Below are 22,529 nucleotides of genomic sequence, written 5' to 3'. Positions count from 1 at the left end.
TTGAGCATCTCTTCATATATCTATTGGCCATCTCTATGGCCTTTTTGGAAAATGTCTTTTTGGGTCCTTTGCCCATTTTTTTAATTAGATTGATTGTTTTTTTGGTGTTGAGTTGTATGAGTTTTTTTGTAAATTTTGGATATTAATCTCTTATCAGATGTTATCATTGGCAAATATCTTCTCCCATTCAGTAGGTTGTCTTTTTGTGTGTTGATTGTTTTCTTTGCTGTGCAAAAACTTTATAGTCTGATGTATTAATAGTTCCATTTGCATATTTCTTTTGTTTCCCTTGCCCGAAGAGACATATCAGTAAAGATAGTACTAAGGGTAATGTCTGAGAATTTACTTCCCATAATTCCCATTATGGTTTCAGTATTACATTCAAATCTTTAATCCATTTTGAGTTTATTTATGTATATGGAGTAAGAAGGTTTCATTTATTTTGCATGTATCTGCCCAGGTTTCCCAGCACCATTTATTGAATAGACTATCTTTACCCCAATGTATATTCTTGCTTCCTTTGTCATAGATTAAATGACCATATAGGCATGGATTTATTTCTGGGCTCTCTATTTTGTTCCATGGACCTATGTGTCTGTTTTTATGCCAATACCATGCTGTTTTGATTACTATAGCCTTGTAGTATGGTTTGCTATCAGGTAGCGTGATGCTGCCAGCTTTGTTCTTTTTTCCAAAGATTGCTGCAGCTATTTCGGAGTCTTTCATGGTTCCATATAAATTTTAGGATTATTTGTTCTGGTTCTGTGAAAAATATCATTGGTATTTTGATAGGGATTGCATTGAATCTATATATTGCTTTGGGTAGTATGGTCATTTTAACTAAATTAATTCTTCCTATCCATGAGCATTGTATATACTTCCATTTATTTGTATTTTCTTTAATTTCTGTCTTCAATGTCTTATTTTCTGAGTACAGGTTTTTTTTACTACCTTGTTAAATTTATTCCTAGGTATTTTTTTTTTTTTAATGCAATTGTAAATGGGATTGTTTTCTGAATCTCTCTTTCTGATAATTCCTTACTGGTGTATAAAAATGCAACTGATTTCTGAATATTATTTTTGTGTCCTGCTAGTTTACTGAATTCATTTATCAGTTCTAATAGTTTTTTGGTGGATCTTTGGGGTTCATGTTGTATACTTTAAATATATACATGTTGTATACTTCTTTTTTTATTAGTTTCAGGTGCACAAGATAAAGTAATACTTAGATATTTATCATTTATATCCCTCACACTGTGTGAACCCCCCTCCCCCATCCACTATCCCTTGACATCGCACACAGCCACTACATTTCCACTGTCTCTTTTCCTAATGCTGTACTCCGCTTCTTGTAAGTATGTACACACACACACACACACACACACACACACACACACACAAACTTGTAGTTGACGTTCATTATTGTTCAGCTTCAGATGTACAATGCAGTGATCAGGCACATGTTGTATACTTTTAAATATATTTTTGGTCAGGTATATTCAATAAAACTTCAAAAAAAAAAAGATGAAACAGAAAACACATTACCACTACCAGTTACTTCTCTCAAAGTATCAACCACTAGCCTGACTTCTAACCTCAGGGGTTAAATTTTGAATTATATGTGTGACAAGTGGTAGTTATGCAAAATCATACATGTATGTACTCACGTATCTTTTATAAGTATAAAGTATAAATGTGTATACATGAACCCTTGTACACATATGCTTTTTGGTTTTTTTGGTGGGTAGCGGTTGCCAATTCTGGTTCTGCCTTCCTAAGGTGATACATTTAAATTTGTTGTGATTCCCTGCTGATAGATATCGATCGTATAAGAAGTATATGCATTTGTTATCCATTTACCACTTCTCGATAGTAGTCATAAAAGCACAGTTATCTAATATGAAAGCTTTTATTCCAGGTCCAGTGGCATTGCAGAGCACGGATGGTTGCAGGAGCCAATTTTTACATTGTTGGACGAGACCCTGCCGGTATGCCTCATCCAGAAACAGGGAAGGATCTGTATGAGCCAACTCATGGTGCCAAAGTGCTGACAATGGCCCCTGGCCTAATCACTTTGGAAATAGTGCCCTTTCGAGTTGCAGCTTACAACAAAAAAAAGAAGCATATGGACTACTATGACGCTGAACAGTAAGTTTTACATTCTCTGCACAACTCTGCGAAGCACCTTGTGCCCTGATCTCCCAGGGCCTTAACGTATTGTTTCTTTACAACAACTTTACTGATAACAAGCTTTGTTGTTCCCATTTCAGAGAAAGGCAAACCAAGGAAACTAATTTTTCAGTGTTGCAGAACTAAAAATTGAATCTGGTTTCATGGTTCATGACGTGGGGAATTTTACTGTGAAGGATTTAAAGGCAGTATTGGCATTTCTATGCCTGCCATATCTCCTTTATCTTACTGAGCATATGGAAGTGGTCTAAGGACTTAAGGGTGACTAATTATTCTGCTAAGTCTAGGGCATCTGTGTCGTGAGTGAGAATTTAATACTCTAGCAACCACTGTGTGATAGACACTGTCCTAATTGCTTTACAGATATTAAATTAATTGTTTCCTACAACAATCTTATATGGGAGGTGCTGCTATTACCCCCCTTTTATAGATTAGTAGTAAGCTGAGGCATGCAAAAGGGAAATAATTCTGTAAGGTCACAGAGCCAAAAAATGGCAGCCCAGCAGTTGAACCCAAGCACTGTGGCTCCAGAGCCCACACTCCTGACCCCTAAGAATGTAGCTTCTTTCTTCAGAGATCTTGGGAGGGGCAAAAAACTCACAAGCTTTTAGTACGAATTATTGGTAGTATTGAGCATGGATTTATCTCCCTTTGACTGATGCAATTGTATTAATTTCTATCTGTGGATGATATATACCAATAGATAGTACACTCTGTAACTTTAGAGTGGCACTAGAAGAGTGTGAGTCTCTAGAATGTGAAATCATGGGTTCAAGCCCATCCTTGCTATGGGACTTGGAAGTCCTGCAGGATCTCCGGCCTCGTTTCTTCATCTCTAGAATGATAGCCATGGACAAGGTGATTCCCGCTTAGCTCCAGTTGTAGTTGTTTTCATGATCTGTAGCCCTTAGTTATTTTTACGTCTTAGTAGGTACTTATACATATGAGTTGTTTTCTTGATTGATGCTTATTTAATATACCTCCTTTTTTTTAAGTGCAAATTACAATTCATGTTCAACAAATAGAACCAATAATGAGTTTTTATTTATGTTTTATCATTGTCGCCTCTACTGACAGGTACTGATAGATAATTGACCGTACTCAGATAACCTCTCACCTGAGTGCTCTCATTCCTTTTTCCTGTAGTACTTTATAGTTGACGCTGTGTTCAGTAATGATCTTGACCCTGACCCTGTATCCTCGTTTGGTGTGGCCCATTTTATAATGGGGACAAGAAAGAAAAAGAAACCTTTCTAAAAATTAAAACATTTTGTTCTAAAAGAGACAAAGTGTGGTGTCATTTAATTTCTTTGAGATAAATGATAAATTATCTGATTAAAGAAAGACTATTATCAATGAAGTCAGAGGAATTTGTGGGCTTCTCATATTCCGAGTGATGAACTGTAGCTAAAATACAGGAAAATCTTGAATCAATGAACAGAAAAGGCTTATGTAACTGGTACAGGCAAGCATAAAAGAACTAAATGTTCCCTATGGCGTAGGTGTGGAATTCAAGACAGGAGCAATTCTAGACTATTATTTTCTGAACATCTGAAATGTGGCCCAGATTCCAGTATATTTCTGAACCACACCATGAGAAGAATTTGCAATAAACCAGAACATTTTTACCCATGTACAAAATCAGACTGCCGACACCTAGAAATAGTTCTAAATCGTGGCGTGTTTAGTTTTGTTTTGGCCTTAAAATTGTGTGTGCGTGCACATGCGTGCATATACCTATATATATTTATATACACACATACATACCATTTCTCTGTCTAAAAAAAATGCAGCGATGAAAGTGGTGTGCTAAGAGTTGTAAATAGATTATTATACCAAAGGTATGCCTTAGAAGCTTTTAAAAAAAGAATTTTAAGAAAAATAAAAGCAATTATATTGAACCGTGAGCTATATTACCACAGAAGGTGATTGAAAGTAAAAATATAAATTAAATAAGATTTGAATACAATCCTGTCCTTTTGTAGTTGAAATTATGTAGGGTCAAAATGAGAGATTATAATTTGCAGTACTCCCCTTTATCCAGTTTTGCTTTCCATGGTTTCAGTTACCTGCTGTCAACTGTGGTCTGAAAATATTAAATGGAAAATTCCAGAAATAAACAATTCATAAATTTTAAATTGCACACCATTCTGAGTAGTGTGATGGAATCTCATGCCATCTTGCTCTGTCCTGCCTGGGACCTGAATCATCCCTTTGTCCAGTGTCTCCACACTGTATACGCTCCCTGCCTGTTAATCACTTAGTAGTCATCTCAGTTATCAGACTGACTATCGTGGTTTCACAGGAACCCTTATGTTGCTTAATAATGGCCCCAAAGTGCAAGAGTAGTGATGCTGGTAATTCAGGTAGGCCAAAGAGAAGCTATAAAGTGCTTCCTTGGAGTGAAAAGGTGAGTACAGTACAATCAGATAATTTGAGAGAGAAATCGAGAGAGAGATCACATTTGCATAACTTTTATTACAGTATATTATAAATTCATTTTATTTTGTTGTTAATCTCTTAGTGTCATTTATAAATTAAACTTTATCATAGGGATGTCTGTATAGGAAAAAACATAGTATATATTGGGTTCAGTACTGTCCGTGGTTTCAGGCATCCACTGGGGGTCTTAGAACATATCCCCCATGGATAAGGGGGGACTATTGTACTTAGTCTGGGGAGTTGCCTACACGTTGGTAATTCTTTTGAAAGCTTGCCAGCTGAGACCCTTTGATGAGGGTAGCGTCTTTCTGCAAGTTTATAAGACGTATAGTGTCAGAGATGGAATACTAGGCCAGGCAACCCTTTGTTTCTTACCCAGCATGCAATTTGTTTAATTGTGTACAAGACGTTATGAGCATAATTTCTTTTGAAAGTAATAATCAGTCAGTTGTAGTGTGAAGAGAGAAAAATACAATCATTCAGCTAGTGTCCAAATACTTAAAACTTAGGTGAGTTTCCATTTTGATGAGTTAAGGAAACAAAACAAAACAGACATGGAGCTTTTCTTTTATACGTCCCTTGTGCCTATATGTTTCATTACTATGGCTTCTTTGCAAGATCAGCTGATTTAATCACACGCAGGACTCTAAAATACATCTGTCTGTAGTTAGTTGACTGATGTGCTGAGAGGCCCTTGATAACTTTCATGTTTTGTTAAATCTGTATAGTATTGCTTTGAGTCTCTCTCTTTTAATCATTCAAAAGCTAAATAATTACATCAGTTCTCATAAGATTTTCCAATGATGAATTCTATATTAGTTGCATGAGTGGCTCATTTTCTTGGAATTTTTTTGAGTTACCAAATCTTAATAAATTGTAACTTGGGGAGCTTTAAAGCTGCCTTAGTTTTCTAATTTTTTACATTGTGTTCAAATATAATTAAGTTGATGGGAATATGTTGGAAAGTGATTAAAATTTTATGGAAAGGCGATAGTCTTTGATGTAGTGAGAAAACAGTTATTAATTATGCACATATGAGGTTGTCTTATGTTTGATTAATGGACATTATTCAATGCCAACTTTTATGTAATTAATGATTTTGTACCTTTTGATTTGAGTAAATACCAGTGTAAGATAAGGCTTAGGGAGAAAAAAACAAACTTCATGAAGATTTAGGCAAGACATTATTGATAGGAATTATGATAAAAATCATCTGTTTGTACTTAAGTAGGTTCATGTTAGCTATAATAGTGACTCAAGGACTACAAGATTAAAGCCTGTTCTTTCAGCTATTACAAACAAACTTTTAGAGATAATTCTTTTCCTTTTTTTTTTTTTTTTTTTTTTTTTGTAATTTTTCTCCTTTATGCAGTAAATCTTTGGGTAAATGTAAAATTATGGTTCAGATTATTGAAATAGCAACTAATGAAAAGAGAGCACGCGAGTGAGAGCGCCTGGTGGCAATGGGTAAATGAAGGGACAGGTAGGCATAAATGTTTGCTGTACAGTTATTCCCACGTTATTAATATACTATTTCTTTCATATTTTTTAATGCTGGAGTATACTTTAAATCATGTACTATTAGTGTCATTTAAAAAAACACACATTCTAATTGTAAGCATCCTCTGAGGCTTTTTCATGTATTCTTCCTTTTTTTATATAGTTTTCATGGTAGAGCTCATCTATCCCAGTGGTTTCTGTGCCGGGATTCTTAAAGCTATATGAGTATACACTTCAGTGTTTCCAAGTTGCTAGTTGTGTAGCTTTCTATTACTGTGTGACACATTACAACAAATTTAGTGGCTTAAAACAGTATTCATTTATTACCTCACAGTTCTTGAGATCAGAAGTCTGGGTGAGCTAGGGTTGATTCTGGCCAGGCTGGGCTCCTATCTGAACTTTCTAGAAAGAACCCACTTCTAAGATGACCCTTGTCATTGGCAGCATTCAGTTCTTTATTGTTGTAGGACTGAGGTCCCTGTCTTCTTACTGGCTGAGGATTGCTCTCTGGTCCTAGAAGTCACTTTTAGGTCCTTCCTTGTGGGTCCTCTCTATCTCAGCAATAGAACCTCCTTTGTGGTGAACCCCTTTCATACTTCGAATCTCCCTGACTTCCCCTTCTACTATCAGCCAAGAAAATTCCTCTACTTGTAAAGGGCTTGAGTAATTAGGTCAGACCGACTCAGATAATGTCACTATTTTAGGTCAATAGATTAGTAACTAATCACATCTGCAAAATTCTTTTACCATATGGTGACATATGATGGCAGTAACACCATAGGGTGAAGCTCATGAAGGCCATCATAGACTTGTCTACCCCGCTAATGGGCGTTTCTGCTTAGATTCCTTGATATACTTAACATGCCCAGAATCTCCTTTACCTTTGCCTTCATTTATCTTCAGATCCTAAATTTCCTTGGTTACTTGTTCTTCCCATTATATAGAATCTTGAAGTCCTTTATTCTTTCACCTTACTCTCTTCACATTCAAGTCTTGTCATAGACTTGAAATATTTTTTGTGTGAATTCCTTTCTTGCCGAGTAGTCTTTCTAATGCACAAGTATTTCTGTTAGAGTACCGGCGAACTTTCTTTTCCATTAATTCATAAAATACTTTGTTTTTATTAATTTTGATGTTTCTTCTGAAAACTTGTAGAAGTTTGACTGTAATTGCATGAATTTACCAACAAGTCTCATCCTATGTTTGTAGATTTTACACATACTTTACTGTGGGGAGTTACTGCATGACTGTTAATAGATAAGATGTAATTTAAAATCTGTTGTGTTCTTTGTTTTACTACACATTTGAATCAAATTAGGGATGTACTAGTATGTATATCTTTGAAAATCAAATCATATAATATATTTTATTTAACTGTATCTTATTTGAAAATCAGCAGGGTATATTGAAATTAACAAAACTTTCTGACTTTGCTTTATTCATTTATTAAGTATTTATTGAGTCTTTACTGTGTACGTGTAATTGCTAGGTCTGGGTACAATAGTTGGAAATAGGCAGATATTCTTGTTGTCCTCATGAGACTTATGTTCTAAAGAAGACAGACAGTATACCACTAACAACACAGTTAATTCAGTGCTTTGCAAAAGACTTCCAGGAAGCTCTGCTAGTACTTATCTGACCAAATTTGAGTTATCAGGAATGAGTCCCTAGAGCGAGTGACATTTACTCTGAGGTCCAAAAAGGTAGGCATTCCCTTGGTAAAGAAGGAGGTAATAGCATTCTGGACAAAGGGAAAAGCATATGCAAAGGCCCTGAGGTGAGATGACTCATGGATGGTTTGGAAAGAAGGCCAGGGTGGGGTAGAACAGAGAATGAAAGGAGGGTGATGACATAGACAGAGACCAGATAAGGCAGTTCTTTGAAAGGTATGAACGGGAATAGATTTTTAAAAGAAAGTGGTACAGTGTGCATTAGATATTAAGTTCATGTTTTTGGTAATTAGGTAAGTTAGGTTATACAGATTGATTCTCCCAACACATTAACTAAAAATGCTGGATAAAAGAAAACATTTTCATAAGAGTGTTACAGCACTGATAAAATGTTTGTAAGGCCAAACTATTAAGTGAAAGCTAGTATTTCAGGTAATCTGAACATTGAAGCTTTTGTCCTGCCGAACCTAGCAAACTTGAGTATTGACTTTCATGGTCTTGACCTAGGTGGGAGTCCAACAGGAGACGCTCCCACCTAAGTGTAAGGAGGAAACTGAAGGGAACCCAGTCCTTTCCCCTACCCCAAAGGAGAATGGGAGCAGAGCACTGAGCTTTACGCTCAAAAGCTCAAAACTCGGCTCCAGTGGGTCAAACCCAGATTACCTGGGTGATGTCAAAACAAAACACGCAAACAGCCCCAAAGTTTTCATGCCATGAAGAGTTTTAGGTGGTTCTTGACTAAGCGAGCCTCCCAGTGTTCAGCAGAGGCAAACAGAAACCCGCCCTAGAGCGTTCCACCTTTGTCCCAGGCCTCAACTTACTCCCATAAATAATCGTACCAGCTTAATGAACAGTTCAGTCAAAAATGAGAAAGCAAACGAGGAAACAAAGCACCAAAGCTAGAATTACCAGACATAGATTGCAAAAATAACTATGCTTGCTGTGTTTATAAATACAAAGAAGTTTGAAATTACCTACACGGCACATAAATATATAGAAATTACCTAGCAATATAGAAAAGAGCAAGATGAGAGGGAGGTTAGTATTGTCAACAAATTTCCAAGACCCTGGAATTTAAATCAAGAGAGGTTTATTCTCAAAAATAATTGTTTGCAAGCCAGTGAGACACAGCTTCCAGTACAAACTGAAAGTGTGTTCTGAGGAGGGAGAGGTAGGGCAGGGTATTTAAGTGCAAAACCACAAGAAGCTGTCCTCTAAGGGGATTGGTTGCTAAGCTCTAAGTATACACTATATATTTTCTGGTTGGTTATGGCGACGGGCTTTCCAGTCTTCACTAATTTAGGATCAACAGGTAGGGTCGCAAGACATGGCCAACGGTTGGTATCATAAGACCTGGTCAGCAGAGGGTGTCACAGGACACGGGCCACTACCTCATTTTCCCTTGGAGCTTGCAAAACAAACTTGTGAAACAAGTAATGGTTAAATAGACAGTGTAGAGAGTGCAGTTTGCCATGGAGACAGAGTCAGAGTTCAAACTGCAAAGCTGCTTAGTCACTCAAGCAGAGCCAGAGACCAGATTGCAAAAAGGGTCCAGATATTTGGTCACAAAACTGTGATATTAAAATCCTCAGTGTGAAGGTGTGTATTAGTGCAGGCGAGAGTTAATGGCAGCTTAGGTTTGGGGAGGTTGCGCAGGGGGATTGAAAGAAATGAATTGACTCAAAACATCTTTAAGAGGCACAATCATTACGACTTACAGTATAATTGCTATATTAAATAAAGTCTGATTTTTTTTCTTACTAAATGTATAAATCTAATATCACCCCATATTCTTCTCCCTCTGTATTTCAAAACAAACAACAACAGTAGTTCAGTATTCTCTGGAATTCCAGAGGTGACAGGTGGGTTTTCAATGGAAAGAATTGGTAGGTATAAAAGTGCAATGGAATTAGTATAGTGATTGTGTTGCTAACACCATCATTATTATATATCTGCAAGGTAAATTTTAGCTTTTCTGTAACAGAACAAATATTTTGATTCTGAAAGTGTTCTGATTTTACATTTTATAAAATAGTCATAAACCAAAGATTTTTGTGGATTTTGCTCCCTTAAGAATCATTTATCAACCAATAATGATCGCTTTCTCCCTAATTTTTATAGAAAACTTCCTATGATCAGGAAAGAAAGAGATGGCATGGAAATGTACATTATTTGTCTTCATTCTTTCATAGACACCTCTTTGGAAAACATTCTAGAGAAGTGAGAAAGAAGCTTATGTTTTCTAGAAGTGAAATAAAAGTAATCTTTTTTTATGGTTAATACTAGGAATGATAGGACATCTTAAGGAGATGTGGTATATTCATTATAAAACCTAGCAATACCCATGTGCTGCTTTTAATCAGGCACAACATCTGAAAGATAAAAGGTGGGGGAAAGGGAGAGGGACTGTAAGGACGGAGTCCCAGAGAGCAGTTTCCAGGCTCTCAGCCTCACTTGGAAAGGTGCTGGCTCGGATAATAGATGGCCGGCCGTCAGCTGTAACCAGTGAGCCATTAGCCACTGATACAACTGCCGTGGCTACGCTAGCACGCGTGGGTTGCACTAGCAAGTGCGGTTAGCAAGCATATTGTGGATTGTGGATCCTGTTGATCCTACTTCCTGTGTCTTGCCTGGCTGCCAGCGAGATTGGGGTGCAAGATTGGGGTGCGGGAAGACCCCCTGTTGGGGTACTGGCGGATGTTTGCTTTTGTATCTCGACCAGCCACCGTTGAGAATATACTGGTATGACTCCCCCATCTATGGCTCCATTGTTGTTCCTTTTTGACCTCACCGTATCCTGCGTTCTTGTGCGGGGAGCCAGAGATGAGACCCTGCTTTACAGGGCCATGCATTGAGAAGCAGGCAACAGTGTAAGGGCCCCAACTAAAATGCTGGTGAGCTGGTAGAGACTGGAAGATTTACTATTTCAATGCCAGGGGAAAAAAATAGCTTTGAACCAAAACAGGTCAAAGATTTGCTCCTTCTCTCTCTATCCCAAAACCCTGACCAGATTTGACTGCGCTTGTGGAATGAATGGACACACCTATCAGTGCTAGAGAAAAATTAACTGAGGCGGGTTTTCCTTGCACCAGTTAAGGGCACCTGTACTGCTTTACTGGGAGATCCAGATCACGCTGCCCTAAGCACCAAGGGAAACATTTCCCAGACAACTGCCTCATTTGATCCTTTTCATTTTTCTCTAGCACTGATGGGTGTATCCATTCTTTACCATAAAGGGTCATGAAATCTATAATCAACCATAGTATAGGAGAACAGGGTTTTGGCTTTTTTTGGTAATTAATATGCAACATTAGCTTTAGGAGTACAAAATAATGATTGGATATTTGTGTGTATTGGGGAATGATCACATTACGTCTAGTTAACATCCATCATCATACAGTTACCAAAAACAATTTTTTCTTCTGATGAGAACTTTTAAGATCTGCTTTTCTTAGCAACTTTCAAATATGCCATACAGTATTATTGAGTATAGTCACCATGCTGTACGTTACATCCCCTTGACTTATTTAATTTATAACTAGAAGTTTATACCTTTGACTTCCTTCACCCATTCCCCCTGCTTCTGGCAACCACCAATGTGTTCTCTATCTCTGAGCTTGAGAACAAGGGTTTCAAACGGACTCACAAAGATCTTGATGGGCAAAATTTTGGGCTTCTGTGCTTTCAACTGGAAAAGAGTACATCGGTTTTCATCTGCTTCTGAAAGAAGCCTCTAATTACTCATGAACAGATCCCAGTTTTCAGGAAGTTAATCCCAGAAGCTCTCAGATGCCCAGCACCAAATAAAACCGCCTGGGATGAGGCACGTGGCTGAGCTCCCTCTCAGCAGACTGCCAGGGACTGTTCTGAGGAGCACGCTGCCATCCTTGGAGACTGCTTCCTGTACAAGGCCTGCAGCTAAGACAGGAGTTACACAGACAGAACCAATATGTTTTCAAAGGGGCTTTAAAATTGAGTTGCCTGCAGTGACTTCAGGAAACCCTGGCAATTCGATATTTGACTGAATGTCGGAGAGGAGCTGTTCTCTAACTTTTGTTTATAGGACGGGGTACTGGGAGGAAAACATGATGAATTAAGGATTTTGGTTAATTAGGTTTTAGTAATTAAATTTTCCTTGTATTTCAGTCGGTGTTTGGTTTGGAGATAAAAATCATTAAATTGATCACGTCTGATGCCAAACAGTGCTTTTTAGTTCCTGGAAAGAAAACCATAAATACCTATTTATCTGGTTTTGAAGAGAAGCTTTTTTTTTTTTTTTTTACCTCATTCCTAAGAATTCTTAGTGCTTTGATGTGCACTGTATTGTACATAAGCTTTTTTCAAGTTGGATGAAAAGTTAAATAGGACCAAAATAGTTCATTAGATTCATTTATAAGTTACCATCATTATGTTTAGTTCTATTAGGGAAGAAATTCTCCTGTCTTTCTCTGATCGCTTATTGTCTAGTTAGCGTTTTTTATAAAAACTGACCTGATGGAGCGTGAAGCTTCAAAAATGCACTTGAAGAGCTATCTGCTGACCCTGCTCTTGTCAATGTGAACAACTTGTGCTGGTGGCTCTGATGGCCACATATGTGGACTGAAAGACAGCAGATGGTTGTAAAGATTCTAAAGTTTCAAGTGGCCAAGAGTCCAGATGCTGGCCCCATGTGGTTAGTGAGTCCCACATGGGACAAGATGCTGGGCCCACTGCGTCCCACACACTCTGCTAGATGCTCTGGTTTTTCCCTCTCTACTGTTCTAATCCCTGCCTTTTTTGTTGTTGTTGTTTTTTAGAGCAGACGTTCTGTCAGCTATGAATTATAAGAATCTAAGACCAAGTGGTTTTGAGAAGGAGAAAAACAAACGTACTTGTGTTTCTTTTTTCAGATACCATGAGAGATTGGTTAGCTAGTATAATTAGATGGCCTAATTAGAATTGCTTTGTAGTGAAAGCCTCAGGTCCTTTATTTAGTAGCTTTTTCAGCTTCTGTCAGATTCCTGATTACTAATAGGTAAAGTTCAGAACTAATTTTAGGTCATTCCCGGAATGTCTCAGTTTTTACTTGATTTAATTGTTTCTGCTGTGCTCGCTTCGGCAGCACATATACTAAAATTGTTTCTGTAAAACGATGCCATTTAAATACACAATTGTGAACACTGATTTTATTGCAGATAGTGACTCTTGTGTCAAGTCCTTGCACTTGACTTCTGACAAAAAGCAAACTCCGTATGTGACAAATAGAAGTACAAGTATGAGGCAGAGGGAAAGAAATGTGTTTTTTGTAGCCAGGGTGGAGTGGAACGACCACCATGTGGAAGCAGAAACTCCAGTTTCATGTGAAGAAATGCTTGTGGCATGCAGGGCAGATGGAGTGTGAAATAGCATCAGGAAGAGAGGTACCTAGGGACCTTGGTTTTAAAATGCAGTTTCAGAAGGAATGCAAACAAACTTCTGGATTTCAGACAGCTTGGCATTCTGGGGAAAGAAAAGACTTTAATGGGTCTGGTTTTTTTCTTTAATCAAAAAGTCAAGATAGAACCATCCAGCAGCTGCTACTCTCTTGTGTCTCGTTGTCAGCAAGTACTTTATCATGTGGCACAGGGTGTTTTTTTTGTTGTTGTTTGTTTGTTTTGAAATCAAAATTTAAAATTTACGTGGCCAGAAAGCTCTAGGGTCCTAATTTTCCTCAGTAAAGCTTGTTTGGGGAGCTGATAAGTGAACCTCCTAAGGAACTGAAACATTCAATCAATGTTGTATCAAATGCTTCTCAGCTAAACTAACCAACTTCACATCAGGCTGGAGCAAGGATTTTTAGATACATTTGGAAAGATCTGGACCCCTTCCCTTAGTTCCCTGTCTGACGTGAGGTCTAGGCTGAACTCTGCGAACCCTATCCTTAGGTGGAACCTCTCTGGCCTGCAGATAAGTGGACTGTGTTGATGGGTTCAGTTATCAATTCATTCCCACACGCTTTCTTGGTACCCTCAGAAGGCAGTCTTGTGTCTTTAATGAGAAGATTGAAACCATCCTGCATTAAGTGCCCCTTCTTCTAACTCCAAATCATCACTGTTTCTTTTCTTCATTCTTTTTTTTTTTATAATTTATTGGGGTGACAATTGTTAGTAAAATTACATAGATTTCAGGTGCACAATTCTGTATTACATCATCTATAAATCCCATTGTGTGTTCACCACCCAGAGTCCGTTCTCCTTCCGTCACCACTTTTCTTCATTCTTGACCCTTCTCGTTGTCCAAGCTCCTTTCCCTTTGTTCTTTGTTCCAGACCTTCTTCTCCATGTTTCATTTCTCTCCTGTTCCCTCTCCCCTGGTGTTCATCCTTCTCCCTTTTTCCATTTTTTCCATTTATTGTCTTCTGCCTATACACTTACTAAGACCTCGCTTTTCCTTAAAAATAAAAAAAAGGGAATCACATCTTTTCTCCACTCTGTCTTTGCCATTTTCCCATTCCATCTCTTCTTCATCATACACTAAAAATCAAAGAAAATGTAAATTCTGATTTCTAAATCCAGTGTTGACCCCCCCCCCCCCGCCATGGCCATCTTCCTTAGCCCCTCTGTGGCCTTGATGTTTTTAATTTTATCTTTTTCCATCACCTTCATATAATCATCTTCCTACTCCTTTGACAAATGCTTTCTCTTTTGCTGCGTTTGTTTTCTCAAACTTAGTTTTCATTTTAGTTTTGATCAATTTACAAAGTTATGTTTCTAACCTGAACTTTTTTGACTTCTTTTTGAAATCTCTCATAGACTTGCTTCTTTTCTAGGCCCATCTCACATGCAGTCAGTTTCTTTTACTCACCTTAAGTTGTAGTCATTCATGTAAAAGAAAAATGATCACTTACTTCATGTATCAACTATGATAACCAGCCCACCTTCGTGGGCCAGTAGATTATAGGAGCTCTGATTTCTCTTGCGTATTCAACACATGATAGAAGTGGGAGATACCCTCTAGATTTAAACTGTTTGAATCCACCTTGCTTTGAAGCAATATCTGTTACCCTTTTCGTCAATCATCTTTGAAAATTTGTGTAGACATTTGAAAAGATGTTTTACTTAAGAAAGTGAGAGCTGTTGAAATACTGAGTTGAATGTATATGTCTATCTTCCTGTCTTTCTGGTAGTGCAGGGACTCGGAAGAGCAGACAGGGTGACTAGGGTAAGATGTCACATGTGTGAATTAAAGAAGTGGTGCCTTCTGCTTAATAGTAGGAGATACAGCATTAACATCATTAACATGGATATTCCGGTGGCTGATTACATCAGTCACATGATTTTATGTTCATACCCTATCTGTATAGTATTCCAGAATAAAACTCTTAGACATCTTTCAAAGGGGGCTAGGGCTTCATTGAAGTCTGGGTACCTCACTGAGGAGTTAGAAAGGCCAGAATTGGGACCAGCAATGAATCTAAGAGATAGAGGTAGGACTAGATCCAGGACCAAGAGTCGGGTTAATCTTAGGACATAACAGTCGTGACAGGTATAGGGTAGGCCAGATGCAGGAGGTGTGTTGAGGCTGGTGGTAATATAACCAGGTCCAAGGGTGAGAAGCCCAGTGAACAGGTAGGTCACTGAGCACACAGACAATAAAAGTCAGAAAAGCAGGAGAGACCAGAAGCTGGGGCACCTTTTGGGTCCTGAGGAAATCACAGTACTTCTTTGTTTCTTGGCCCAGTCCTATTGAGTGAACAGTCCAAGAGCTCACAGATAGACTAAATGAACTAGGTTAGGAAAATGGTGGGTCCCCTGACTAGTGGAAGTTGAGAGAAGTGGAGGTGAGTGAGGTCAGAGAAGGCAGATCTGAAGAGGATTATTGAAGAGATCATGAAGGGCATGTAGAACTCTCTAGTGTGAATGATCCAGATTTAGAGAAAAGGGGATGTACGAGTAGCTCAAATTAACCACAGCAACCAGAAACCCTGTGTCCCTCCTTTTATTTGTCAGAGGATGAAGTAGTGAATCGTTTAAGACTGAATGGTTCTGTATTAAACCAATACAATTTTTCTACACATATACCTTTTCATTCTTTCATATTTCACCAAATATTTATTGACTACCTAATTAGAAAACTAATAAAGAGAACTGGTCAGTAAATATTTATTGAATATGTTCTGTGTCCATAGCACTGTTCAGATATGCTCTACTGCTAATGTCTGTCATTTAATTGTGAGTTAATAGCCAGAATAGGAAGTAATGCTACAGTAGCACCCTATTTATCTGCTTTCATCAGGTGTGATGTTCCCAATGATTGAAGTTTCAGGTTAATTAAAGGTTACATTATTTAAAATAATTTCAAAGAACTTTGGATAGAAATTTTTAAAAATATGTTTTTTTTCAATTACAGTTGACATACAATATTATATTAGTTTCAGGTGTACAAAACAGTGATTAGACATTTATATAACTTACGAAGTGATCACCCTGATAAATCCAGTACCCATTTCTCACCATACATAGTTATTACAATACTATTAACTATGTTCCCCATGTTATGCTCTACATCCCCATGAATATTTTGTAACTATTAATTTGTATCCCTTAATCCCCCCCATTCACACACCCACCTTTCCCTTCCCAATCTGGCAACCATCAAAGTGCTGAGCTTGTTTCTGTTTTGTTTATCCTGTTCTCTAGATTCCACATAAAGTGAAATCATGCGACATTTGTCTATCTCTGACTTACTCTACTCAGCACAATACCATTTAGGTCCATCCATGTTGTTGCAGATGAAAAGATTTCATTCGTTTTTATGGCTGAGTAATATTCCATTCAATGTGTATACCACGTCTTCTTTATCCATTTATCCATTGATAGACACTCAGGCTGCCTCCACACCTTGGTTATTGTAAATAGTGCTGCAATGAATAGATGGATGCACATGTCCCTTCAAAATAGTGTTTTGGGTTTCTTCAGGTATATACCCAGAAGTGGGATTATGGGGTCCTTATTCGTTTCTTGTTATAGCCTTTGTTTTAAAGTTTATTTAATCTGATATGAGGATTGCTACCCTAAGTTTTTTTTGTTTGTTTTTTTTTGCTTTCATTTTCATGAAATATCTTTTTCCCGTCCCTTTACTGTCAGTCTCTGTGTGTTTTTCAATCTGTTTTTCAATCTGAAGTGCATCTCCGGTAGACAGGAGTCTTGTTTTCTTGTTTATTCAGCCACCCTGTCTTCTTTTTTTAAAATTTTTTATTGGGGAATATTGAGGAACAGTGTGTTTCTCCAGGGCCCATCATCTCCAGGTTGTTGTCCTTCAATCTAGTTGTGGAGGGCGCAGTTCAGCTCCAAGTACAGTTGCTGTTTTCAATTTTCAGTTGCAGGGGGCGCAGCCCACCATCCCATGCAGGAATTGAAGTGGTGACCTTGTTGTTGAGAGCTCACGCTCTACCCAGCTGAGCCATCTGGCCGCCCCTCCAGCAGGTCAGCAGCAGCTTGTTGCCTTCAGTCTAGTTGAAGAGGGCGCAGCTGACTGGCCCATGTAGGAATCGAACCGGCAACCCTGTTGTTCAGAGCTCGCACTCTAATCAACTGAGCCATCCGGCCGCCCCTCAGCCACGCTGTCTTTTGATTGGAGCATTTAATCCATTTACATTTAAAGTAATTATTGATAGATATGTTGTTACTGCCGTTTTATTATTCATATTCTTTATCTTTTTTTCTTCTTCTTAAAGAATTCTTTGTAACATGTCTTGTATAACTGATTTGGTGGTGATTAACTCCTTTAGCTTTGTTTTGTCTGGGAAGGTCTTTATCTGTCTTTTGATTCTAAATGATAGCTTTGCTGGGTAGGGTAATTTTGGTTGTAGGTCCTTACTTTTCATCACTTTGCATATTTTGTGTTAGTCCCTTCTGGCCTGCAAAGTTTCTGTTGAGAAATCAGTTGACAGTCTTATAGGAGCTCCATTGTAGGTAACTAACTGCTTTTCTCTTGCTGCTTATAAGATTCTTTGTCGTTAACCTTTGGCATTTTAATCGTGATGCGTTTTGGTATGGGACTCTTTGTGTTCATCTTGTTTGGGACTCTCTGCGCTTTCTGGGCTTATATATCTCTTTCCTTTGCCAAGTTAGGGAAGTTGTCCATCATTATTTCTTCAAATAAGTTTTGAATTACTTGCTTCCTTCTCCTTCTGGTACCCCTATCATGCAAATGTTGTTATACTTTATTGTCTCAGAGGCCCCTTAAACTCTCCTCATCTTTTTTCTTTATGTTGTTCTGCTTGGGTGTTTTATGCTACCTTATCTTCCAAATCATTAATTTGGTCCTCTGCTTCATGTAATCTACTGTTGTTTCCCTCTAATGTATTTATTTCAGGTATTATATTCTTCATTTCTGACTGGTTCATTTTTATGTTTGTTATCTCCATTTTTATGTTTCCTGTCTCTTTGTTACAAGTTGAGTTCATCTATTCTTCCCCTAAGTTCACTGAGCATCCTTACAACCAGTGTTTTGAACCCTCCATCTGGTAGATTGCTTGTCTCCATTTTGTTTAGTTCTTTTTCTGGAGCTTTGTTCTGTTCTGTCATTTAGGACGTGTTTCTTTGCCTCCTCATTTTGGCTACCTCCCTGTGTTTGTTTCTGTGTATTACATAGCACTGCTATGTCTCCCATTCTTAGTAGAGTGGCCTTACTCGTAGGTGTTCTGCGGGGCCCAGTGGCACAGTCTCCCTGGTCACCTAAGCCGGGTGCTTCAAGTGTGTCCCTTGTGTGGGTTGTGTGTGCTCTTCTGTTGTAGTTGAGCCTTGGTTGCTGTTTGCATGTCAGTGGGAGGGATTAACCCTTGGGCTCTTTGGTTGTGAGGACTGGCTGTGACTACAGTAGAGGAGCAGTTATACAGGAGCTGACCTTACAGAACAGGATTTGTTTTAGCAGGACTATGGTGTCTGCCCAGTCTGCCCTTTGGGTGTCATTTATGGAGGTGGTTGTGTGGTGCTCTTGTGTAGTCTGAAGCTGGCCTTCAGGTGTGTTTGTTCTGAGGCCTCTTGGGAGGGGCTCTGTTGCAGGTCAACGTTAGCCACTGCCTGTGTACGTGGTCTAAACTGCAAAGTGATCTGCAAATGTTTGCCACTTGGGCTTAGTTTGGAGGTACCTGGGAGAGGCTAAGCTGCAAACCGAGGCTGGCTGCCACTAGGCCAGGCTTGGGGTTGTTCAGCAAGAGGTATGAGGTGCACTGAGGCTAGATACTACTTGTTTGGGATTTGTGAACCTTTAAGAGATTTTAGGAAAGTCCACAGCATGAGCCAAGTCAGGCCGTTTGTACGGAAAAGCCACTGAAAGCAGCTTAGGTGGGCCCTCAAGTTTGGTAGACGAGGTCTCAGGGAATCACCAGGGCATGTTAGCCATGTCCTGTTATGTTGATGTTGGGTTGATGGAGACTTAGATATGGTGCCTGTCTGTGTGTACATGCTAAGCAGGGAAAGGGCTCAACAAAAGAACAGTGGCTTCTGCATTCAGGTCTGTCTGGGAGAAAGCCACCCCTCTCTCCCTCATCATGAAGCCAGGCAATTCATTTCCTCCGCATATGTCCCTAGTGCCTTTGGGCGGCCCCAGCATAGAGTAAGTTGAGTCAGTCAGTAAGTCCATGCGGGGAGCCTTTTAAGAGGATCACCTGGGACTCCAGCAGCCCTCCAGCTCACTCAGCCGCACTCTCCTCTGGTTTTCCCAGCCAGAAGTGATGCGGACTTCTCTCTCTGGCACTAGAACCCTGGGTAGGGGAACCTGGTGTGGGGCTGGGACCCCTCGCTCGCCAGGGGTGATCTCCACCGATGATATATACCTCTCAATTTTTAAATGCCACACGTGGTGTGGGATCAGCCTCTTGGGCATCTATGCCCCTGCTACCAGCCTCGATGTGGCTACCTCTCTATATCCTTAGTTATAGGATCTTTTCAGCTAGACTTCATTGATTCTCGCTGTCGGTCATTCTGTAGTTTAGTTGTAATTTTGAGGTGGTTGTGGGAGGCGGCCAGCACAGCATTTACCTATCCCGCCATCTTGACTGGAACTCCTGGATAGAGGTTTTTACAGTAAGCTTTTGTTCATTGTAACCGTTGTTATTGATAATAATTTGATATTTTTTTGATTTTGATATTGATAATTGATAAAAATCATCATTATAGAAAATTGCAGAAAGCATGAAAAAAATTAAAAGCACCTGTGACATTACTTCATAGACATAACCACTAGTAACATTTGGATATATTTCTTTGTAACCGTCTTTCCCCTGCCCGATACCCTGTATTTTAACAAAATTGAAATGGTATTGTGTATAAAATTTTGTGCCCTGATTATTTTACTTATCATTAATTAAGTCAGGAACATTTTATCACATCCTTAGCTGTACTTTAATGACTATATAATTCTGCTCAGCACTGTACCATAATTTATATAGAACCTGCAACTTTTAGGTTATTTATAATATTTTACTATCATAAAATAAATTTCAGATAGCTATCTTTATGCATATTTGTCTGCATTTCTGATTATTTCTTTAAAGTAGATTTCTAGAAATGTGATTATTAATTAAAACGTATCTGACATACCTCCAGAAGGAAAGGTTCTTGGCAGTTTATGATTTCACTGGATCCTCATATTAACTACACAGATAATGAAGTAGGGAGGGAACATACAGTTGCTGACTAGGAGTAAACATGACCTGTGATCTGGTGAATCTAATGACTCAGAACTCTTGCTGGGTCCTAGTCTGCTCTCTAGTTGGTTCTCTTGTTCAAGGGAGGAGGATGAAATTGCCAGTAGACAATATGTGTCATAGCTATAGTTGCTGTGTATTTAATAGTGTAAGGGCTTTTGTGTGTTTTTTTATGTATGAAGATGAGAAGAACTAAATTACCTTTGTGGTATCTCATCAATGAAATAATAGTAATTATTGCTGCTCACTTGTCGCTAATATGAAATTCCACTTTTTTACTTAATGTTGCAGTATGCATTTAGCCTTTCAGATTCAACCTTCCTAAAAAGTTTTCAATCTGTGCTAGCTAAATTAGATCTAATTTTTTTAAAAATTTAGTTCTAAATTAATACTTGTCAGGGGCTGGGGAGGAGGGAGTGAGATGGGTATGGCTATAAAAGGGCAACCCAAAGGATTGCCATGGTTTTGGAACTGTTCTGTATCTTGACTGTGGTATATACATAAAACTCCACATGTGATAAAATGCATAAAACTAAATAAACACATAGAAAAATGAGCACGAATAAAAGTGGGGAAATCTGAATAGGGTCGGTAGATTGTTTCCATGCTGATATCCTGATTGTGATATTATGCTATAGTTTTGCAGGACGTTACCATTGGGGAAACTGGGTAAAGGATACATGAGAGCTTCCTGTATTATTTCTTATTATTGCATGTGAATCTATAAAATTAATAAAAATGTCAATTAAAATATTTTTCTAGGTCTGTAAATGGGTAATTTTCGATAGTGTGGTGTTTTTTTATTTTTTAGTTTTTTTTGCTCAATGAAAAATTTGAAATCACATTGATATTCATGAGTACTGTGTTTTGTCCAAAAATTTTTTTCAGTAAGCTTGTTTACTGTGAACGGAAGGGACACATGCTTTTTAAAATTTCACTGTAAGTTTTTTAAAATGTGAAATAATGTTTTTCTCTCTCTTTCAGCCATGAAGACTTTGAATTTATTTCTGGAACACGAATGCGCAAACTCGCTCGAGATGGCCAGAAACCTCCTGAAGGTTTCATGGCTCCCAAGGCGTGGAATGTGCTGATGGAATACTACAAATCCCTGGAGAAAGCCTGAGCTGCTAACCAGTCCTTCCACCTTTGACACTTCACTGAGTAACCAGAGGGGACCACATAGTTACTGCTGGCATTTCATTGTGGTGGTGTCTGTCTGGACACAATTTCTAAAAACAGACCATTTCCCTTAACTAGTCTCAGTTTTGGTCTGCTTTATGAGTTAGTTCTGGTTTGAACTAGTGTAACACACTGTTGGTTTTAATGTATCTTTTCCATTCATTATAGTTAATATTCCTACAGTACAATTTTAAAATCTTGTCTTTTTTGTATTTATGCTTCTGTCTCATGATTTTTCTCAAGCTGTTACATTAGTTGTAACCAATAGTATACACATTAAATACCACTTTTCATCCCTTGAAAAAAGAAAAAAAATCCACTAAACAATAAACTTGGCTAGACCTTGTTTTGGGAATATTACATGACATCTGTAGCAATTAGATTTTTTTTTTTCTATGTTGAAAATACAAACTTTTTTTCCTTCCTACTGATAAGCTATTGATCTATTATCTGTTGTAATCGAAAGTATTCCTATGATCTGTGTAAGCCCTGAATGAACTTTATCCAATAAAATTAAACCTTTTGACTTCTTATTTAAGTGATACTTCTAATTTTTATTTTATTTATTTATTTTTACATACTCTTTCCTTTTTGTGAAAAGTTTCTGGTGGAGGAGGGAAAATACAGGCATCTTTCATTACTGGAATTTAATAATTAGTTTTTAACATTACATTTCATAGGGAATTTTTAAGTGGGGAAATAATGCATTCTCAGCCTATCGACAACCTGAACCTGTTTCCCCAAATATCTGTCTAATATTCTTAAACACCTAAACTAAGATGGCTGTACCAGTAATAGAGAATGAGAGAGGGAGATAGGGGGATGCCAATTAGTCCATTGTTGAGGGGGGGAGGGACAGTATATCAAGTTTGATTTTT

General features: G+C 38.2%; 1 protein-coding gene across 1 annotated transcript in view; it reads left to right on the top strand.

Annotated features, from left to right (window-relative positions):
- PAPSS1 (3'-phosphoadenosine 5'-phosphosulfate synthase 1) overlaps positions 1 to 22,184 on the top strand; it is a 98,203-nt gene extending 76,019 nt beyond the window's left edge. The window contains exons 11-12 of the mRNA XM_019741988.3: positions 1,919 to 2,148; positions 21,457 to 22,184. Of these exons, the coding sequence (XP_019597547.1) occupies positions 1,919 to 2,148; positions 21,457 to 21,595 (369 nt within the window). The 3' untranslated portion in view covers positions 21,596 to 22,184. The remainder of the gene's footprint in view (positions 1 to 1,918; positions 2,149 to 21,456) is intronic.
- Positions 22,185 to 22,529: the final 345 nt, after the last annotated feature.

The sequence above is a fragment of the Rhinolophus sinicus genome, chromosome 1 (assembly GCF_057876585.1).
Source record: "Rhinolophus sinicus isolate RSI-liver-muscle chromosome 1, RSI-T2T, whole genome shotgun sequence".
Taxonomy (NCBI): domain Eukaryota; kingdom Metazoa; phylum Chordata; class Mammalia; order Chiroptera; family Rhinolophidae; genus Rhinolophus; species Rhinolophus sinicus.
Note: the sequence above shows the minus strand (reverse complement) of the source record. Positions and strands in the feature narration are given on the sequence as shown.